The sequence below is a fragment of the Ursus maritimus genome, unplaced genomic scaffold, assembly GCF_017311325.1.
Source record: "Ursus maritimus isolate PB19 unplaced genomic scaffold, ASM1731132v1 scaffold_29, whole genome shotgun sequence".
NCBI lineage: Eukaryota > Metazoa > Chordata > Mammalia > Carnivora > Ursidae > Ursus > Ursus maritimus.
The window spans coordinates 13,834,095-13,855,074 of record NW_024425452.1 but is presented as its reverse complement, the minus strand read 5'-3'; the positions used below and the strand labels follow the sequence as shown (position 1 = coordinate 13,855,074).

At 37.7% G+C, this 20,980-nt stretch overlaps 1 protein-coding gene across 2 annotated transcripts in view; it reads left to right on the top strand.

The window, feature by feature from the left end:
- Positions 1–829: 829 nt before the first annotated feature.
- Positions 830–20,980, top strand: part of BMP5 (bone morphogenetic protein 5) — a 116,879-nt gene continuing 96,728 nt past the window's right edge. For both annotated transcript variants that reach the window (XM_008691761.1, XM_008691760.1), the window contains exon 1: positions 830–1,991. In XM_008691761.1, coding sequence (XP_008689983.1) covers positions 1,502–1,991 — 490 coding nt within the window. In that variant the 5' untranslated portion in view covers positions 830–1,501. The remainder of the gene's footprint in view (positions 1,992–20,980) is intronic.

Below are 20,980 nucleotides of genomic sequence, written 5' to 3'. Positions count from 1 at the left end.
GTCATAGTGAATATTTGACTTGTGTTTATTTGCATGGGTTAAAACAAACCAAAGTACCGAGTATAACTTATGGGAAAAATCTAATTTGTAAGTCTGTTTACATTTCAACTGAAGTGACTTAAAAGGGAAGAATCATGACACTATCTTAGGGTATTTGTCTTTCAACCGTAACTGACTTAAGAGAAATATAAATATATTTTTCTGTTTAAAATTTTTGTATTTAAAGATCATTAAAGCTGGGCTATCTCATCACCATTATTAAATTACTCTAACTACTGCTTTGGGAGCTAGAATATATTTACTGGTGATTACTTCTCTACTGTATTTTATTCTAAAAAGATCTGGCTGTCATTAAGAAACAACAAATTCACCTCCATTTACAACTCTTCCTTTTATTTTTTAAGAAGTAAATTTTAATAACTCATAAAAGCTGGAAATAACCCCAAATATAGAACTGAGATGTATGTTAATTTAGCCACAACCTGAGACTTAATATAGAAGTGTATTAAATGTGTACTATGAAAAGAAAGATCTAAAAGAGTACTCTATAAAACTGGTGGCAAAATTTTCAGTGTGCTGCTTGCAAACTGGCTCCCCCCCCCACCCCCCAGGACTTCTATGCCCCATGTATCACTGTGCTATGTTAGATGCGTGGCTATAAAATTGTGAAAATGAAGGCTTTTCTGGTAGCAAAAGGGTTAAGTTCTTTTTGCTTTACCAGTTTCAAATTACAATGAGAAGCCTCTTCTTTCCCAGCAGGGTTGTGCTTACATTACTCTTTAGATCTCCCTTGAAGAGGGCTGGTATATTTGTGCCTGCTGGAGGTGGAATTAACAGTTAGAAGGAGAAAGGGATTGAATGGACTTACAGGAAGGTTTTCAAGTAAATTCAGGGAAACACATTTACTTGAATAGTACAACCTTGAGTCTTATTTTACACTAAGACGACACAAAAGATGTTAAAGTTATCACCAAGCTGCCGGACAAATATATATTCCAACACCAAGGTGCAGACCAGCATAGATCTGTGATTCAGAAATCAGGATTTGTCTTGGAAAGAGCTCAAGGGTTGAGAAGAACTCAAGAGCAAGTGAAGATAACTTTGGGAACTACAGTTTATCAGAAGATCAACTTTCGTTGATTCAAATACCAAAGGCCTGATTACCATAAATTCATATAGGAATGCATAGGTCATCCGATCAAATAATATTAGCCGTCTTCTGCTACATCAATGCAGCAAAAACTCTTAACAACTGTGGATAATTGGAAATCCAAGTTTCAGCTTTCTTAGAAATAACTACTCTTGACATATTCCAAAATATTTGAAATAGGACAGGAAAATCAGTGAGGGTGTTCAGAAATGTCACTGTCATGAAGAATAGGTAAATTTGTTTTTTCAGCTACTGGGAAAGCGTACCTCCTGGGAACTTAGATTTTTTTTTTTTTTTTTTTTTAAGAGGACAAGAAGGACTAAAAATATCAACTTTTGCTTTTGGACAAAAATGCATCTGACTGTATTTCTACTTAGGAGTATTGTGGGTTTCCTCTGGAGCTGCTGGGTTCTAGTGGGTTATGCAAAAGGAGGCTTGGGAGACAATCATGTTCACTCCAGTTTTATTTATAGAAGACTACGGAACCACGAAAGACGGGAAATACAGAGGGAAATTCTCTCTATCTTGGGTTTGCCTCATAGACCCAGACCATTTTCACCTGGAAAACAAGCTTCCTCTGCACCTCTCTTTATGCTGGACCTATACAATGCTATGGCCAATGAAGAAAATCCCGAAGAGTCGGAATACTCGGTGAGGGCTTCCCTGGCAGGAGAGACCAGAGGAGCAAGAAAAGGATACCCAGCCTCTCCCAATGGGTACCCTCGTCGCATACAGTTATCTCGAACGACTCCTCTGACCACCCAGAGCCCACCTCTAGCCAGCCTACATGATAGCAACTTTCTGAATGATGCTGATATGGTCATGAGCTTTGTCAATTTAGGTACGTTGTTCTTTTATTTGTTAAACTATGTTATTACTAAATGGAAGTTTTTCTAATAGTAAAGTAGCTGCCTGGTAGGTGGTCGTGTTTATATAAAGTCATTTTCTGTAACTCTCTTCTCCAGCTTCTGTTTCCTTTCTTTCATTGATACAATGTAAGATTTTGCTTTAGGCAACAAAGTCGTACACACACGTACATGTATTTAATTTTTTAAATATGAAAAGCTAAAATTAAACACGGTTGGGGAGATTTGGGTCCTTTTAGATCTTGTTAAAATTTCAGATTTGCTTTAATGTCTGAATAAACAGGCAATAGTCTACAAAAAAGGAAAATTTATGAGGATAGCTGTGCTATAGGCAAAAACATCACAATACAAATAAAAAAGAAACAAGCATTTGCAGACCGAAAACTAAAGTGACTTTCTGAAAAGTTTTTTTGTTAGCAGTTGAACAAACATGTAAGTATACATTTAGATGCCACCTAAAAACTCTCATTTGGGCGAGTCAGCTACTGTGAAAATATCAATGTGTGATTAACGAAGATCAAATAATACTGTAAAAGATTACTATCAGAGATTTTCAGGGAGAGATTCTGAAACTCTGTGAAAGATATTTTGGAAAAGAAGCTTCAAACATTTCTTAACTTCTTAATGATGAAACGATATCATACCCATTTGATTGTTTCCAGAAGCAAGAGAAATATAAAGCATGCTATGATGGTCTTTACTTATGCAAAATTTTCCTTTTCCTGTAAGGTAAAAAATAAATTGAAAAATTCTTTGATTAGCAGCATTATTAGAGAATAATTTTTTAAAATTCTGTTTTACTCAATGCTGGTACTTTCATGGTAGTTTTAAAATATTGACAATATCAAATGGTAAATTAGTGTCCAATATTTCATCTCTTAAAAATATTAAGGAGTTACCAATTTAAAGTGATTTCACAAGGGCTGTGTTTTTTAAAAATGTTTTAGTAGAGGCTAAAGATGAAAATTCACTATCTCCAGACATTCAAAAAGTAACATAGTATGTAGTTAGTTTTGAAGACAAAATTTTATGTACAGATTTAATCAACTTGAAAGAATTAGAAACATTTTAATGTAAGAACGTCCAAAACTTTGTTTGAAAACTACAATCTGCTTTGACTTAAAATTGACATGTTTTATTATACTTAATTAAAAACTTCCTTATATAATATCTCAAAGAAAATAGTCTTTGAAAAGTCAGATAGCAACAAATTCAAATACATGAATGCTTTTATGAAACATGTTGCTTAATATGCTCTGCTCATTTGCTCTTAGCAATCCTAGCATGAAGGATAAGGTGCTTAATAAATCATGTTTCATGTTGCTAGAGACAAAGCTCTCATTATTAAGTTTTAGTAAGTCATCATTGGTTGCCCTAATCAGGTGTCCTGGAGGCCTTTTCTTCTACATATAATTAACAGGTTTCATTTGGAACTTTCAAGCCATTAAAATATGGCTTAATTCTAAATTAGTTTGATTGCTTTTTCCTAGTATAAGTGGTATGCAATGTGGCTCATGGCATATTTTACTTTGTTGTAATTTTGAAAGCGTTCTTCAATAATTTAAAGGACTTTTAGCATTCTAGCAGAAGAATCTCAAAGTGGCAGGATTTACATATGCATAAAATAGATCACTGAAAAAATTAGTTCAGGTCACCTAAAATCTGACAGGGCAGAACGTGTGATGCACTTTACAAAACAATAGCTCAGTCATGAATCTGTTCTAAAATATATATTTTCTTAAAATCAAATATTTTGATCATTCACAGAAGAAATGTATTTGTTTTAGACAGGAAGTATGATTTTTGAATCTGTGTGCCATTCCTTTTTATACATTTACACACAATAAGAAAGCCAAAAACAATAATAAACAGTTTTATTCAGTGACTTCTAGGACCGTTTTTATCATTAAAGAATACTTATATTTTTAAATCAATGAAATTTTGGTTGTATTGTTTGGCTTATACCAATGAAGCAGTTCACTAACTGTATCATGAAACACAATTATTCATTTTACTGTAGAGAAACAATATCAGATATAAGCTTCAGAAGATACTAATTTTTATCATGCTTGAACTGCTGAATAGTGATTTATCCTCAATAATGAATTGTATTTTTTTTTACTTTATTTAATAATTCCAAACTAAATGTCTCATGTGAAATTACTGACAAGTTGATTCTGGTACTGAGTTTTTCCTAGTAGTCTCTGAGGAAAATTGAACCACAATTTTACTTTATCCTTAGACGGTGCCTTCTAATATAACCAAAGCTAACAACCAATCACTACTTAGTAAAAGGCTTTAACTTCTGTATTTCTTCCATAATAAAATAGGTCAAAGCAGACTTAGAAAAGGTAAAAGTGTAATATCGTGATTAACTGCACTAGGAATTTCAGTGGTTCTTAGTGTAACATTCATTAACAAATAGTATTTGTTTATGTTCTTATAAGACTCAGGCGGATTTCATTTATTTATTTTAGTATCTTAAAAGATATGCATATAGTAGGGACTAAGGGCAAATGATCAAATTAGCAATAGGCAAGGGATTTGTATTGAGGGAGTCACCTGGATATTTAAATATGTGAAAAGAATCTGTTGACAGTTCCTATAATAAGCTGAATTACATTAAAAGGATGTAATAGTGTCCTTTATAGTAATGCAAATATGTGTCACTTTCAAGTCAAGTGATGGGTTTTCTATACTTATCTTGTCATTCAGAAAGACATTTTTTCTAACATTAGCTTTGCTCATCAAGAACAATTAATTTAAACTCGGAATCATTTAATAAAATATCTATTTTAAAACATTTCAGACGAGATTAATTTTTTTGTTCATAAATGAAAAATAGATGAGAATTTCCTAAAAGAAAAAATAAAACGTGAAGAAATTGCCTTCAGGCCAATGTAAACCACTAAACACGAAAACAAACACCTTATTTTGACCCTTAAGTTGTTTTAGTGATTCATGCATTTTGAAGAGACAAATATTAATTATTGTGTGAAGAGAAGCTTTCCACTCTATTGGATTCATTATTTTAGGTCAATTTTTGTTAGTCTCCTGGCATCCAGCTTTTTACAGGTTGACTCTTCTGCTTTGTCCCTGTGATTGTTGACCATCCCAGGCGTCTTTGCTCAGTCAATACCACGTTATTTTGTTGAGAACAAAAATATCTTTCTGGTAAATCTTTTCTTTTTTGACCATCTTTTTAAAAATGTTAAGGGTTAGTTTATATATCAGATATCTATGCAAATAAAATTGCTTGCAATTTTGAAGTAAATCTTCTGTTTACATTAAGATAAACACGTAGTGTATTTCTAAGATCTTTTAGTTAGAAATCAATTTTGTTTGATTACTTGGCGATAGTACAATTAAAATGATACAACATTGTAGATGTTTTGGAGGAAAGTACAAAAAAAACAGTGAACACAGGAAATTTACTTTCATAGTATTCCCTGTCTATGTGTATTTCTCTGAAAAAGATGAACTTCGGGGTTTTTTTTTAATGGTTTCTGATCAGTTGACTTGGAGTCAAAAACGTCTTAGGTATATTTCAAGAACATGTATTCATTCTAAAGCTCGAAAGTACATGGATGTGTGCCTAGATTTTTTTCCTATTTTATAACATATTTAGCATGTAAAGATATGAAATAGAAAAAAAGTACTTTCAAGACTTTAAATTAAACCCTTCTCCCCTTACTTCCCCAAATCATTAAACTCTCCTGGTACTGGAAGAAAAAAATGCTTCTGTTCTCGGTTGACAGGTTTGAAAGACATCATTGATATTTATTGTTGCTTTTGGCTGACTCAAGTGCCCAGTGGAGAGGAATTTATACACAGAATCTACCTAAAGATGCCTATCTGTGTAGTCTCTCCAACAGGGTTATTAACACTCGTGTAACATAAACTTACCTATAAACACATGCAAGATTTTGGGGGGGGGGCAGTGATGGGAAGGGAGACAAGATGATCTAAAACCATTACAGTACATATTCATGGATATGTCTGGAATAGCAAATGCAAATATTGGGTGAAACAATAATTCTTTAACACCTGTAACTTTTGAAGAAAAAAAAAAGTTGCTGAAGGTGGAAATCTTTTTGTTCTCTTCTTCAACAACCCTTGGCATTCATGAATGTGACCCAAGGGGTTCTTGTTCTTTAAAGCCGCCTTACTGTCAAATGATGGGCATGGCTGCTGCGGTAGGTATAATCGTATAGTTTAATTGAAAGCTTTTTGCTCATCTTAATGGTCATTCACCAATAACCAGTTGTAAAAGTTTACTCAGAAGTAAGGGCTGGAACTGTGAAGGTATGATAACAAACTCAGTAGGCTTGGGGCTGCCTCACCCACCACCTCCAGTTCCCTCCTTTCATTCTTCCATTTTTTCATTATTGCCTCTCTCTCCCACCCCCCACCCCCCTCACATTACTTGGCCTTTCCTCTTTAGTTCGATGGTCTCTCTACCTCGAGGCTTTCTTGGCACCCCTCTCCTTACTGCCCCCAACCCCTTCCTGGGGTCCGCCTTTGGTCCTTGTTTCTTCATAGCTGGAGGCTGAGATTAGCTGAAAATCAATTAGTTACAGCTTGATCATTTAGGTACAGTCTCCTGTTTCTCTGGAGTTGAGAAGGAAAAGGTTATGATGTGCCAATTGCAGCCTCCACCCATCAGGAGAAAAGCTCCCCAGGGCATCAGAACTACTCTGGCTGTTGCCATCCCCTGGAATTGTTTCTCCACGATCCCATTCTTCTTTGCCTCCTCACCTCTCCCTGAGGATCCCATTGACAGAACTTAATTGTTTTTGCCTTCCCTGTTTTATTACATAATTAAAATTTAAAAGGGGGAAATTTAAGGGAGAGTAAGAAAAAAAAAGAAAGAACTGCAACATTGAACAAAAATCACACTAAGAAAAAATGCAATTCTCAGTTAGTTGATAAAATGCTTTGGCTTACATTATTTTTGTTTCACACCCATGTCACATCTGTGAAGAGATTATTTCCTTTTTTTAAGTTGAGAAGAGAGGATGAGGGAGGATGAGAAGATGAAAAGCAGAGAGCAATGAGGATGAGACAGAGAAAGAAATCAAATATATTTTTCAAAAAAGCCCTCAGAAGAAAGCGAATGAATGGAATGAGTCATCAGAGGCTGGTCTGGGGTGTGCAGGTGGACGGTGCGTTGGGAAACCCTCAGTCTACCTCCTACTGACACAGCAGCCAACGCCACATCCCAACCACAGCAGCTCGGGGGGAAGCCCTTTCATCCTTCCCCGCTAAAATACCAAAGTGGGGAATAGGGAGGGGGCTCCGTGTATGTGTGAGTGTGTATGTACAAGGAGCGTACAGACGGGCTGCTCACATTTACAGTCATAAATAATGGAGTGGCTCAGCTTGAAAAAACCACAGGTTAAAGGAAGAGGCTTCCCTGACGCACAGAGAGGGGCTGAGATCAGAGGAGCCACTGAAAGGGTTGGAGCCAAACAATGAATCCCTTGTTCGAAGTCATATTTATGAGTGCTGCTTTGCACCTTAAGTTCATATTTTATGGCTGGGCTGTGGGGTTTCCCGATTTGCTCATCTCTTAAAATAATACCCTTGGCTGAGATATCCTTTAAAATGCACCGGTCAGCCCTGACAAATGGCTCATTTATTTGGGGAAAGGGGGATCTGTTATGATTTTTGATGTCAGATTGGGAACGTGTAAGATCCAGTTGTACATCTTAAAGTCGTGACAGTGAGATAAAAATAATAACTGAGGTATTTACCTGCCTTTCTCAGGGACATCTGTAAGAGTCTGTGTAATCAGGTGGTCACCCCTCCCTCGTAGGAGTCTTGTCTAATGATCGTGGTAAAATTATAACCTAAGAAAGTGGAAACAAAATCTATTAAAGTGTGCAGTGTTTAAAATGAAGGGAAAAAGCCACCTCTGATTAGTCAGAAGGATCGCTAGCGGTTTTGGGAGAAAGGAAAATGACAACAACCCTCCCTAACCAAGGAGAGGAAGGCAGTGAGTTGCGTAAACATTACATAAAACGTAAAAACCAAGACCTTGTATGATTTCAAGTAATTTGATCGGTATAGAGACTAAAGTAGGGTATGTGCTGTTTTATAATTTCTAAGACGGTGAAGAACCCTGTCTTCGTGATGATACGGTCTTTCATTTTTCTTTCTGTAAGCAGCCAAGTATTGGTGCTTGCGGTAGAAGGAACAATGCTGTAGTTTAGAAACAACTGAATCTAATTAAATTATCTCTTAGGTACTGTGTTTACTTCACTTCTTTCTGGAAGTAAATAACTTGTATTGTTCTTATTGTTTACCAGCTCTCCTGGAGTTGTTAGGAATAAAGAAAGTAGTTTCAGAAAGTCAACGTAAACAGATGTAAGCCTCATTCAGATTTTATTCGGAACTAAGAGGTCAAAATCAAAAAATTTATTAACATGTACAAACCCCTGCAGCTATTCTGACACTGTATGATATGAGAAATTCAATTTTATTTGCTTTGCACAGATTTTCTGTCCCTGTCGTAGCTTTGTGATTAGCCTTCCTCTGTAGGAGACCCTGTTACAGCCAGTCTTCAGTCCATGGCGTATTACTGCTCAAGTGGCTTTCAGGTTTAATTACAGATTAAACTTGATTGTGCTTCTTTCCGTGTTTCCACCGCAGAAGGAGAGTAGCCTAGAAGAAGCCAGAATGCCTGGATCGGAATCCCATATTCTACACTTTCTAGCAGTGTGACCTCGGGCAAGTTACTTAAATTCTCTCTGTGCCCTTGGTTCCTTATCTAAACAATGCCAATAATAACCATGCCTTCCTCGTTGGGTGTGGAGAGGATGAAATGAGTGAATACGCTTATAATTTTAAGAAGAGCAGTTGGGACATAGCTGAGCCGGCAGTAAATAGAGTGTTACTGTTACTAGCATTGCCCTTATCCAAAGCCTGTGCAGCATCTGCAAGACTGGCCAACTAGTTTGGGGAGCCCGGTGCAAAATAAAAATGTGGGGCCTCTGGTTCAAATGTTATCAAGAATTCGAACCTTGTGGAAGCAGAGTCTAAGCTCAAGCAAGAGGTCCGTCTGAGTGCGGGGCCCGTGCAACTGCACAGGTCACACGCCAGAGCAGCCAGCCCTGCATATTTGATTACATGTCGTGACGGCAGGAACCATCCCCTATTTGTCCTTTTTTGATCCCCAGGAGTGTATCAGCGTCCCAGAAGGAAAGAGACAGCATGTACGAACTGAATCATCTGAGGAGAGTTTACCTAATGTTGTAATGTTTGTCATGTTGTGGGCAGAGCTTTCTGGCAAAACAGGGCATAAGGCAGCACCCAGAACAGCAGAGGAGACTTCCTTCAGCACTTCTGGGCTGGGAGCAGAAACAGTTACCAGAAAACTCAGAGGAGAGCTGTGTGGGGAAGGTATCCTGACAGGAACTGTGGCCTTTGTGGGAGAGATGCCATGTAGCCAACCCCTAAATACTCAGCAGGGAGGGAAACCAAGGACTAAATACTCAGCCCCTACTTTTCTGCCATGTTCCCTTCGGTACCGAAAGCCACAGGGAATCTACCGGTGGACCTGATGAAAGTCAGCTTCCTGGTGCAGAGAGCAGAGGAGAGAAATGTGGAGAGTGGATCTTGAGGCACAAACGGAAGACATTTGGCGCAGATGGGTAAATGAGTATTAGGTGTTTAGTCAATGGAAGTTCCGGAAGTACTTCAATTTCAGGGCAAGTTAATTATGTCTGTGTGTGTATATGTATGTACACACACATGTTAACCTTTGTCGTACTAATTTATTATAAAATTCAAGAGATAATCATGATTTAGTGTGGGAATTATTAACTTCACAAGTTGGTGAAGTGGCAAAAGAAGCATGACGTGTTGAAAAAATTCTTAAATTGTATATGGATAAGTAATTTCATGTGACATATTAAAACTATTTTAGAGCACACTGAAATTAAAAACAAAACCCAAAAATCCCGGGAGAAGCAGCACTGCAAGATCCCACGACAAACAGTGGGCTACCATTGCCAACCAGAAAACTCAGTGTGGAAAGCACTCCCACATGCAAATATGCAGAGCCAATACCCAGAGCAGTCTCTTTTTTCAGTCCGTAGGTCTGCTTGTTCTCAGTCCTACGTCTTTCTTCCTGAAATGACCCATGACTGTGTGTTAAAGCGTTTTGAATTCTGAGTGGAATCAGACGATCTCCTCCGCGGTTAATGTGGCAGGCAGAAATGATGTGAGGGTGAGGCCAATTGGGATTACTATTGTCCTTTGCTACCCTTACTCTCCTCCGGCGGTGCTCCTGTGACTCACGGAGGCAGAATTTACTGGAGGAGCAGGTATAAGTGCTGTTTACTTGTCATAAATAACCAACCGCTAAGCCTTGGAGCCCAGAGCCATGCTCCCTGCCCTTGAATCACACACAAGCGCACAGGAGAAAGGCCCCTTTCCAGTATCGTCTATGTTCCCCTTCTAAGTGATCATTTTAACCCGATTTTACATGTGTAATTATCACGGGCAGCGGAAGAGAGGGTTCAGCTTGGAAATAGTGTAGTTCCCTCTACAAATAACCTTGACGCAGGCACCGAGGACTTACTTAGTGGGAAGAAGGAGAGGTGCTTGGTCGGGTTCTTGGAATGAACGCATGGTTCTACTCTAGTTCCAGATATTATCTGTTCTATTTCCTTGTTTATTATGGGGAAGAGGAAACTGATTGCAGGCCCAAGTAATAATACACAATTAGAAAATACTTTGTTGCAAAGGCACGGCCACCCTCTAAAAGACCCTTTGAAAGAAGGAAAAAAGGAGTCATCGATTAAATAGGCTTTATGGTTCATGTCTCACAGACGTTTTCTTTGCTCGGGGGCAAGAGGGATTATTTAGTTCTTCAGCTATCTCAGGAGGGTGCAAGTGTAGGGGGTTTGGATATCAGCTTTGCAGACTGCTGCATATCCTTGAGCAAGCTGTGTCACTTTACTAGAACTCTTTCCTCCTCCGTCGAGTGGAGATCCTAATACAGAATTGTACGGAGTAAGGTAAGGTTACAGGCCTGTAAACCTCCGTGAGAGAAGTACTCAATTCACAGCCCCTGCCCCTACTACAACTACTTCTACTAGAGGCGAACCTACAGTGTTCTGGTGTCAGAGGGCATCGACACCCGGCCTGTCAGACTTTGACAAATTCATGCCTTGCTGGAACTGCGGGATGCTATGCACATGACTTTTCCTCTATCCCAAAGAAAATGAACCCTTGAATTTCCCTGACTCTGTCTTGGAGTTGGACTGTTGATCAATTATATTCCCTCATCAGGGTGTCCTGGAAAAAAAGGCCAGTCCTCGACAGAGACTGTAGGTAACTGCAGGGCTTCCCTTTGAGCACCCAATGACAGCAGTTTCTGGGATGTACTGCTGAGCGGTGCTTTGGTCAGGTTCTTGGAATGAACGCATGGTTCTACTCTAGTTCCAGATATTACCTGTTCTATTTCCTTGTTTATTATGGGGAAGGGGAAATTGATTGCAGGCCCAAGTAATAATATACGATTAGAAAATAACTTGGTTGCGAAGGCAAGGGCACCCTCTAAAAGACCCTTTGAAAGAAGGAAAAAGTCTTGAGGAGTTTTAATGCTTATTTTCATAAGTCAGCTTGTTTTTTTAGTTTTAATTTTTTAAAAAGTTGATTTATGATGAAAATCATGGTGAATAAACTCCTGAACTCTAAATAGAAAAGACACTCTGTTCAAATGATCACTCAATCCAGGAAATTTTTGTATTGTATGTAACTCAAATCGTGTTTGGATTTATGTTTTTCTAATTTGTGGCAGTTCTTATTACTATTTGTATTATTATTATAATCTTGTTTCTATTTAATACTGTTTAGCCTTAAGTATTTTGACTTTCCTAGACTGGGCTATTTTTTTGTTTTTGTTTTCAGACAACAGTCACGTCTTTTTATTGCTTTTCTTGACTTGCTTTCTGTTATAATATTTTGAAGCAGGATGGGATCTTACGGGTTTGATCTGAAAAGTTGAACAAAAGGCATACATGTTTACAGTGTCCATATTGTAAAGTCATCACATTGACTTTTGGTATTTTATAATACATTGAGTGGGAAAATATAGATTTGCTGGGGTTTTTTTTCATTATTTGATAGCATGCTGAAAGATGATCTTGGCTAAATATCTCACTGTGGTGAGTAAAGTTCTCAAAATAAAATATGGATTCCAACTATATCCATATTGACCTATTCAAGTCAGCATGTAAGATTTTTCTCTTCCACACTGCTGCGTCAAAACAGTTATCATTCTACTGTTATCAATTACTTTGAGGAAGAATTTATCCAAATTAAGCAAACCATTATCATTCTGGTATGTGTGCATGTGGTACGTTTAAAGTATAGGACACTGTCACATCCATATCATTTAAATTATAGTGTAGTTGTAGCAGTAGTAATTAAAGCAAGGAAAACAACAACAAATATAATTTCTATGCTGGAAACTGGACTGAGTGATTTGCATACATTATGTCAATTAATTTGCATCTCCGTCGTAGGCATAAATATTTTTCTTCTCCTAGTTTGTTGATGTGAAAAATTGAGACGTGATCAGAGATGCAATAACTTGCAAAGATCACCCAACTGGTAAATGGCAGAATCCTTACTGGAACCATGATCTGTCTTAGCTTGGTAACCTACTTTTGAGAAATGTGTAATTTTTAATTGCAATGATGGTAATGGTTTATACTTCTGGAAAGCACCTTTATGTGCCTTATGTGGTTTTACCTGCATCGCTTCGACGTCTAGCACTCGCGGATGTAGATATGATTCCACGGTCTACAGCTCTGGAAAGCAGAGCTCTGAAAGGTCCTTCATTCAGTCGTTTGACAAATAGAAGCTGATTACCTACTATGGGGCCAGGCACTGTGCGAAAGACTGTGCCTGTTTTACTGCCAACATCACAAGGCAAGAGGAGCGAGGTCTAGGCCCAGAATCCCTGGTTCTTGTGCCAGGATTTTTTTGCTCAATGTCACATACTTTGAAAAAATCCGCACAGAAATTCCAGCACCACATACAATTAAAAGCACTCACCAACATTATTTGCAAGAATGTGTTTTGTTACTTAAATAACCAGGTACAATGAACCTTCTGGGTACAGGGAAAATTACTTTCAAATCTCAATTCCTTCAAATGAATTTAAAATAAATAAATACAAGCCTGCTACCAGCCAACAGAACCTTAGGAAGACTTTTAGTCCAAAAGGCATAGAACAAAAGTAGAACCAAGCTTCTGCAAAGCTTAGGGGCTCTTTCAGAAACCTGTGTGTGTAGCTGCGGGGTTTTTTATTCATTGATTTTAAAGGTAATATCTAAAAGCACTGTTTGCTTATTGCACATTCCAGAGCCTAAGTCTGGCTTAAACTCTCGTTGTTTATTTGTGTTGTACTGAGGAAAGAAGGGTAAAATGTCATACAGTTTTTCAAAATGAAGTTGTTTGGTCTTGCCTAAATCTTGACCCCTGACCTTACCTTACTTCGTCATTTGTGGGCTAACAAGGTTGTGTCCAGTGTTTACTTTGTTACTGTACACACAACACGATGTGGATTCGAGCGATACTCCGAGTAGCTGGAGACATTTTATAAAGTAGAAACCGGTAGAGAGTTCCCAGAATTGGTATAAAGACCTCTTTGAGTACATTGCTTTGAATTTACTCAGGATATTAGGCATTAGGCAATTATTACTTCACGTTTGAAGTGATTATGGGGGAAAATGGACTAATATTTTACTAGTGGGTTACTCTTCGCCGTCAGGCTGCCGTGCCGGTGGAATAAATATTGCCGGAAAGGGCAGACCCCGGTCTGCTGGGCCGCCATCACAGTTATCAGTTCGTATCAACAAAACTCCGGATTCTCCAAGGGAAACCCTAAGAGCAGTAGCACTCCAGATGGGCCATGGTTTCTGCTCTCCTGGAAATTCGCCGTCTCCCACAGGTAGCGTGTACCCAGTGCTCGGGAGGCCAGGACAGGGCGCTAACAGCATTTCAAGTGTTCACTCATTAAATTCTCACAAAATGACCCCTTTCAGAGACGAGGAAAGTGAGACCCAACAACGTTAAGTCATTTTTGTCCCAAGTCCTACATCTCGTAAGAGGAGGAACTGGATTCAGAGTCCAAACTTCACTGCTCTGCTGCGTTGCCTTTGTGAATGCAGCTGGGAAGGCTGTCATTGGGACATTGTTTAACTTCTTTGTAAAGTTCTGTATATTTCGCCAGCACTTCATGTATTGGAATATTTTCACTTCATTAGTAATGCTTTATATTTTAGGGAAAAATCACTAAATAGTGAGCTTACCAAGAGTCTTATCTCAGGAGCTGGGCTCTTGTAGGCCTTCTTCTGAACTGGGAGGCTGTAGCCTTTTGAAGGAGTATATTCCCAATACTCACAGGCAGAGAGGCGGGAAGCACTTTGCAGACACCAACAGTACTGACCCCGGTGCCCTGCCCCCAACCGAGGGAAGGAAAGGTGATCTGTGTGGATTCCCAACTTCAGAAGATAGACTTGGCATGGAGAGGAGCAACGTTTAGCAAAATGAAAGAGAGGCAGAATGTCAAAGTCATAAATAGTAAAGACCTCAAAAGCCGAGGTTAGAGATTGGAGCAAACCAGTAGTGGGTTCATTTGGACGCTGGACAACAACCAGCCGCTGGCCAGTCCGAGGCCCCTCAAGCACGCCGTCCTGCGGCCTCATGTGTCCTTGGCCTACCTTTTCTGACCCATGCCTGGGTTGGCCAGAGAATCTCATGAGACGCCTGCTAAAGTGGAAGTTTGGGCTGCAGGACCCTCTCCAACCTCGAGATTAGGAAATGCCTCTTGCTGTAGATAGAAAGGGGCAGATAGCCTCTGCTTCATCCTACTGGTCATGGTTGGCCTGTCCTCTGTGTTCTGGACAACACTGAACCTTCCGCATCTAACGCCTATCTCTACATCCGTGGTGGCTACAACCCTATCTCTTGCATGTGGAAAGTGAGCTCCTTGCACAGAGCTCACTCATTTCCCCTGTACTAGATATATTCTTTCCACTCATTGGGTGTCTTACGAATTAGAGGCTCAGGCCTTGGGATAATTAATTTTTTCCCCAAAAGGAAATATTTTTGGGTTGACAACATTTCTCAAAGCAAAATGATAAAGTTCATGAAGACAAGTCATTGTCAGCTCTCCTCAGCGCTCAGTCTAAGGCAGGAAGTCAAGAGGAATCGCAAAAAGCAGGTATCATAGCTAACATATCAACCTGTACCTAAACTCCTGAGCATTAATGTCTGCTTTGCAAAGCAAGCCAAGAGGTAGCTGCAGAGTAAAGAACGTTTAGGATGTCACCTGCTACTCTGTAACAGTTCTCTTTCTTGATCTCCTTCTCTATTTGCCTTTACCTAACCACACCCACACAATCTACAGATCGTAAGATAAGAAGTATCAATGGTCTCAGAATTTGATTTGTAGTTATTTAGACTGAGATGTGCTTAGGAAGACATATGATAAAATTATTGCTTATGAATAGGTCAAAAATCTAATTTTAATTCAAGTATCTTCATTGACACATAATAACTAAAGCGCATGCTGACTCATAATTATTTAAATCTCTTGGGCACTTCAATCACAATCAGAATTCTTCGTCAGTATTTCCTGAAGTGTACTATTTTTTTTTAAAGATTTATTTAAGAGAGAGGGAGAGACAGAGAGTGTGCGCGCGCCCGTGAGCGAGTCGGGGGGGAGGGACAGAGGGAGAGAATCCTCAAGCAGACTTGCTGCTGTGCCCTGAGCCCCATGCAGGGCTGGATCTCACCACCCATGAGATCATGACCTGAGCCCAAATCAAGAGTCTGCAGCTTAGCTGCCTGAGTCACCATTGAAAGCATTGCTACATCTCCTTAAGGTTGTTATCTGAAATTTTATAGCCGAGCGAGTTTGGACTATGGTGGGAAACAGTAATTAAATTGATTTTGATATTTCCAAGAGGAGACTTCTCAGTATCTTTATTATGCTGATGAGCATTGTGAATCTCTGCAAGGAGGATATGATCAGATGGTTTCATGTGCACATTGCACTCTGGGACTCACCTAACAGAGCACCGTGGGTGCCTAGTGTTACGGGGAACTCACTCTGAGAAATACTCTCCCATGTGGAAATACTAGTTTGTAAAAGCCATTTTGGAAATACGGCAAGCAGAGCAGTAAGATCATATAATTTGTTGACACTGTGGTTACTTTATATACAAATTGAAAAGAAGCAAGAAAACCATTTTAATTCCGCTGTCTAGAACCAACCATTGTTTATGCTCTTAACATACTTCCTTCTATACTTTAAAAATACACCTTTTTCATCAGGTTGAACAGTGTTTATATAATGTGTTGTACACTTCATTTAAATTTTTTTTTACCATTTACTACTATTTTTTACTATTTCCTATAAACTATACAATGTTATATTAGTTTCAGGCACACAATACGGTGACTGACAATCCTGTACGTTATGCAATGCTCACTACAATAAATGCAGTTACTCTCTGTCAACATACACAGTTACTACAATGTTATTGACTCTGTTCCCTATGCTATATTTTTCATCTCTGTTGACTTAGTTATTTTATAACTGGTAGCTTGTACCTCTTAATCCCCTTCACCTGTTTCACCTATTCCCCACACCTCTCCCCTTTTCTATATTTCAGAATCTGTTTTGTTTTTTTGGATTCCACATATAAGTGAAATCATATGGTATTTGTCTTTCTCTGTCTTATTTCACTTAGCCTAATACCCTCTAGGCCTATTCGTGTTGTCAGAAATAGCAAGATGTCATTCTTCTGTGTGGCTGAGCAACGTACCACATCTTTCTCCAGTCACTGTCAATGGACACTTAGGTTGCTTCCATATCTTGGCTATTGTAACTAATGCTGCAATGAACATAGGGGTGCATATATCTTTTTGAATTAGTGTTTGCATTTTCTTTGGGTAAGTACCCAGTGTGGAATTATTGGATCATGTGGTGTTTTCATTTTTAATATTTTGGGGAATCTCCACACTGTTTTCCATAATAGTTACACCAATTTACGTTCCCACCAATAGTGCACCAGGGTTCCCTTTTCTTCACATCCTCACCAACAGGTACTTTTCCTTGTCTTTTCGATGCTAACCATTCTGACAGGTATGTAGTGATACCTCATTGTGGTTTTGATTTTTATTTCCCTGATGATAAGTGATGTTGAGCGTCTCTTCACGTGTCTGTTGGCCATCTGTAGGTCTTCTTTGGAAAAATGTCTGTGCAGGTCATCTGCCCATTTTTATTTGTATTATTTGGGTTTTTTTCGGTGTTGAGTTGTATTCTTTACAAATTTTATTTTTTTATGATGTTCAGTTGCATATTGTTAACCTCTTATTGTATAAATCATTTGCAAATCTCTTCCCTCATTTTGTAGGTTGACTTTTCGTTTTCTGGATGGTTTCCATAGCTGTGTAAAAGCTTTTTATTTTGGTGAGGTCCCAATAGTTTATTTTTGGTTTTGTTTCCCTTGCCTGAGGAAACATATTCATAAATATGTTGCTAAGGCCGATGTCCAAGAGACTACTGCGTATGTTTTCTTTTAGGAGTTTTATGGTTTCAGGTCTCACATTTTAGGTCTTTAATTCATTTTGAGTTGATTTTTGTGTGCGGTGTAAGAAAGCTGTCCGGTTTCATTCCTTTGCATGTAGCCGTCCAGTTCTCCCAGTGCCATTTATTGCACAGACTGTCTTTTTCACATTTTATATTCTTGCCTCCTTTGTCATAGATTAACTGACCAATTAAGCATGGATTTATTTCTGGGCCCTTAGTTTATTCTTGATTTTTTTAGTATATGATTTTTCTCATTTGTTCATTTGCTCTTTATGAGCACGTTTGTACTGACAAATATTATTTCACCTGAAAAATTCACCATTTATATAAACATTCTTTTGTAGACCATGCAATTTTTCCAGTTTTTACTGTCATATACTCTGTTACAATATTTATCTGTATATGTAAGTTTTGTAAACATTGCGAACACTTTCTGACCATTTCCTTAAAATATGCTCTTAGAAAGTGAATTTTTCAAATGAAAGATATTATTTTTTAAATCTCCTGAAATATATTACTAAATTGCATTTTAGTGAATTTGTTTCTTTTATATGTACACCAGCAAGCAAATGTTAATGCTATTTTATCAGACTGAAACCTAAATAAAATGATATATTTATATTCTTAATAATCTAAAACTTACATTTCTTTACATTTGTGTTTCTTCGGAGATTGATTTTTTTATATGTCTATTAGCCACTTACATATTTTCTCTTTGGGAAGTTCTATGCTATTTTTGTTCATTTTTTAATTTGCCTTATTTCATGGTTGCTTAGGCTTAGAAATACCTCCATGACTAGATATTTAATAATTACTCACCTTTTCCCCATTTTTATGCTTGATTTCTTACTTTCCCCCTAACTTGTCATTTGCATGCAACAGTCACATAAAAACATTTTCAAATACTTAAGAGTTTGTAAAATATATCTCCCACATTCCATTTTAGAAAGACTTGCTTGAAGGCATGCCGTGGCAGATTACTGAAATAGGAATTAAGAAGAATGGGGAATTCATGGTCTTCGAGGAGACACAGTTTGAGAATTAAAATCAGCTGAGCAAATGGATTTGATCTAAATGAACGTATGCCCAAATGCTCTGTAATTTAATTATAAAACATGCAGACACATATGATCTAAGAACAATTGGAATGCTGAAGTGTCCTAAGTATCTCATTGATTATACTACTTTAAAGGCCCATTTTGGGATTGGAGGGAAGAAATACCAAGTGCATGCACATATTATGTTTTAATGCACTGGCAATTGCCAACATTTGGCCACAAATTATATCCCTCTGGTTTAGTATCCAAGTTTGATTTTTGAATCTAAGCCTTCTTTGCTTAGAAGAAGCCCAAGATATTTCAGAATCACTTTTTTGGTCATCTACAGTTATTTAAATGATCTCAATAATCGTGGAATATTTACAAGCCAATTTTATCACCCTGACCTCTTTTGCACCTTCTGGGTTGAGAGCAACATCTGAGATTATGGAAAAGTCCCAGGGTACAACTGCATATCTGTTAGAGCTAAATCTGGCCTCTAAGTCATGTTTCTTCATTATACATGTTCATCATTTTATCAACCTCTCTTAGCTTTGAAAGTTTCCAATCATACATGGTAACATTTTGCGTTTTGATACTGTAACATGGTGTAGTTTTTAAAAGACGTTTCAGAAACAGAGATCCAAATTTAGATATGTTAATGTGCTGCCTGCAATTATAACTTGACTGAAGTGACAATCAAATAATTAGATAAGTTCTGAATCAGGGAATAAAGTGAGGGCTGTGCAAGTAGAAGAAAGCAGGGGCCAGAATCTTATGAGAGCAAGTCTAGAATTCCAGGGAAAATGAATGACATGGAACAGAACCAGTCACTATGATCATAAACGATATAAAACTCAGCAAAGCTTCAGCACTGTTGTTTATATGGAAAGGGAGAAACCAAAATGCATAAAACATCAAATTCTGGAAGTACGAGTAAAAGTTGGTAGAAACAAAATTCTAATATGAACTCTTACCACACATTTATATCTGCATAGTAGAGCACATACAAATGTAAAGTAATGATATACCTGAATAATTAATAAAATCGAATTAATTGACACATCTCAAGGATTGCACTTTGAAATATATTGACATATGTCAGATGATATAAAGATACACTTTTTTGAGAGTCCATAGAATGTTTAGCTAAATCACTAATCACATGCTACATGAATTTTAAAATATAAAAGTTATGGGTAGCCAGAAGACATAAAACCATGTTCAGCATCATCAGTCATTAGGGAAATGCTAATTAAAACTGCAGTAAGATGCTACTACATGTCATAGAAATGGCTAAGGTGGAAAAAGGAAAAAAATAAAAAATAAAAACGCAAAGCACCGACCAGTGCTGGCAAGGATATAGAGCTCCCATAAATTGTTGGTAGGAATGCAAAATGATACAGCCACTTTAAAAAAATTGTGAGTTTTTTGTATATTACACATATACTTGCCATTGTGACCCAGAAATCTCACTTCTAGATATTTACCCTAGAGTAATTATCTTAGGTCACACAAAAACCTGTATATAAATGCTTATAGAAGTTCTATTCATAATTACCCCAAAGTAGAAAGAATTAATTGTCCTTCACTAGCTGAATAGTTAAACAAATAGTGGTATATCCATTCAATGAAATTCTCAACAATAAAAAGGAGAGATCTATTGATACGTGCTAAAACAGATACATCTAAAATACATTTTGCTAAGTGAGACATATCGGACCCAGAAGGCTACCTATTGCATGATTTCCTTGTATGAAATTCTGGATAAAGCAAAACTCTAGAGATGGGGAACAGATGCCTGTATGCCATGGATTAAAGGTAGGCAAGGAATTGACTATTAATGGAGCTGCAAGGCAGTGATGGAACCATTCTGTATTTTGATTGTGGTGGCGGTCACAGAACTCTGCATTTGCCAAAAGCCATAGACCTACTAGCATGTTTCATTTGTAAAAGTAAATTACAGGTGGCACCTGGCTGGCTCGGTCTGTAGAGCATGCAACTCTTGATCTCAGGGTCCTGAGTTCAAGCCCCATGTTGGGTGTAGAGCTTACTTAAAAAAAAATTACAAAGAGGTAGGCATTTCATATGTCATATTTATAATTAAATATTCATAAAATATAAAATAAACTTTTTAAAAAACAAATCTTTTGGCTAAATTAAGAGAGAAGCCAAATGCTTAAGGAATAAGATTTAGAAAATACCATAACAAATGAAAATTTATCAAAACATAACAGTGGTTGCCAAAGCTAAACTCTATGATAAATTCATGATTTCAGAACTTGTGTCCTAAAAGAAAAAATGG